General features: G+C 34.4%; 1 protein-coding gene across 1 annotated transcript; it reads left to right on the plus strand.

Annotated features, from left to right (window-relative positions):
* Nucleotides 1–512: 512 nt before the first annotated feature.
* Nucleotides 513–1,451, plus strand: LOC308430784 (olfactory receptor 7G2-like; the record flags this gene model as incomplete). The annotated part of the gene is made up of 1 exon (XM_080930071.1): nt 513–1,451. The coding sequence occupies one exon, from the start codon at nt 513–515 to the stop codon at nt 1,449–1,451; it is 939 nt and encodes a 312-aa protein (XP_080786197.1).
* Nucleotides 1,452–1,880: the final 429 nt, after the last annotated feature.

Raw genomic sequence — 1,880 nt, forward strand, 5'->3', positions numbered from 1 at the left:
AACAGGAAAATTGGAGGCAGGCTATGGAGAAAAACCTGAAATATTTTGTAGTTCATTTTATAACTAAGAAAGATTTTATTTTATATGTAATGCTTCTCAAGTTTTACAGGGAAGAAAATTACAATAAGAATTTTTAAAAATTTTTTCTTAGCATGTACCTGTGTCAGTGTGCAAATGCCACATGTGAAATAATACTTTTTAGAAGACAGAAGATATCACAAGATCTGTAGCTGGCCACAGGAATGTGTGAGCTCCTAGAAAACAGTATTGGGAAGCAAACCTGAATTCCATGTAAGAGCAGGAAGTGCATTTACCAGGAGTATCATTCTACAAGCTTCAATAGATGTATTTGTCTAAAGATACATTATATCTCGTGTTCTTTGAGATTATTAAAGATAAGTCAAAATATTACAATTCTATTTATATGTCCTATACTAATGTGATTTTGTTATTCATCACAAAAATAATATCATATTTTCATCGCTTATTTTTGTCAATATTCAAGCATATACATGGAACCTGCAAACCAAACAGATATTTCAGAATTTTTTCTCATGGGACTAACATATGACCCTGAACAACAACCCCTCTTCTTCAACTTGTTTCTGTCCATATACCTCATCACCATCATTGGAAACCTACTCATTATACTGGCTGTGAGCAAGGACTCTCGCCTACACACCCCCATGTACTTCTTTCTTTGCAATCTTTCTTTCACTGATATCTGTACAAGCACAACAACAGTCCCAAAGTTGCTGTTGAACATCCAAGTTCATGACCAGAGCATAACTTACATAGGCTGTCTGTCTCAGGTATGTTTTGTCTTGACATTTTGTGTTTTAGAAAGTTGTCTTCTAACTGTGATGGCTTATGACCGCTATGTGGCCATTTGTCAACCTCTAAGATACACAATCATTATGAACCCTTTTCTATGCATTTTTCTAGTATTACTTTCCTTGCTAATCAGCACTGTAAATGCCCTGCTCCATACTCTTCTAGTGTTGCCACTGTCCTTTTGCACAGAACAGAATGTACCCAACTTCTTTTGTGAACTTGGTCAAATCACAAAGCTTTCCTGCTCTGATACATTTATTAATATTCTTTTTATTTATACTGCAACGATGGTATTTTCAGTTATCCCACTCTCTGGGATTATTTTCTCTTATACTCAAATCCTGTCCTCGATTCTGAAGATCCCATCAGTTGGTGGAAGGCATAAAGCATTTTCCACCTGTGGGTCTCATCTTTCAGTGGTAACTTTATTCTACGGGACTGGGTTAGGTGTGTACATGAATGCTTCTGTTTCGAACTCTTTGATTAGCAATGTAATAACATCCATGATGTACAGCGTGGTCCCTCAAATGCTAAATCCTTTTATCTACAGTTTGAGGAGCAAAGAAATCAAAGGATCCTTGAGGCAGCTCATCATTGGGATTATTTGTTTTCCATAGCTTCGGTTCTAATCTACTGAGGCATGACCTCAATGGTCATGCTTTCAATTCATTAAAATTTCATAGACCTGTATTAAAGACAAAAGTGTGTAGCCATTGGTTATGAAAGTAAAGGTTCAGGTTAATAAAAATTTTAGATTCACTTACACTTCATGTTTTGGCCAGATAAAATTTATTTGACAAAAATATCTACTTTAATACAGAGTAATCAATAAAATAAATTAACTAATTACTAAGTTCCTACAATGTTTGTCTTTGTGAGGCATGCTAGTTTCTTTACTTGGTTTCATTACTTTTAACATGGATTATCAATCTATATTATTATATAAGTGTCATAAAATATTATGCCATGCAGGCTTTTCCTTTATAAGAATGTTATTGGTTCTGAGATAAGAAACATTACACTCATTCTAGTACAAATGTTGACAG

This window comes from Micromys minutus (genome assembly GCF_963924665.1).
Source record: "Micromys minutus genome assembly, chromosome: 16".
In the NCBI taxonomy this organism is placed as follows: domain Eukaryota; kingdom Metazoa; phylum Chordata; class Mammalia; order Rodentia; family Muridae; genus Micromys; species Micromys minutus.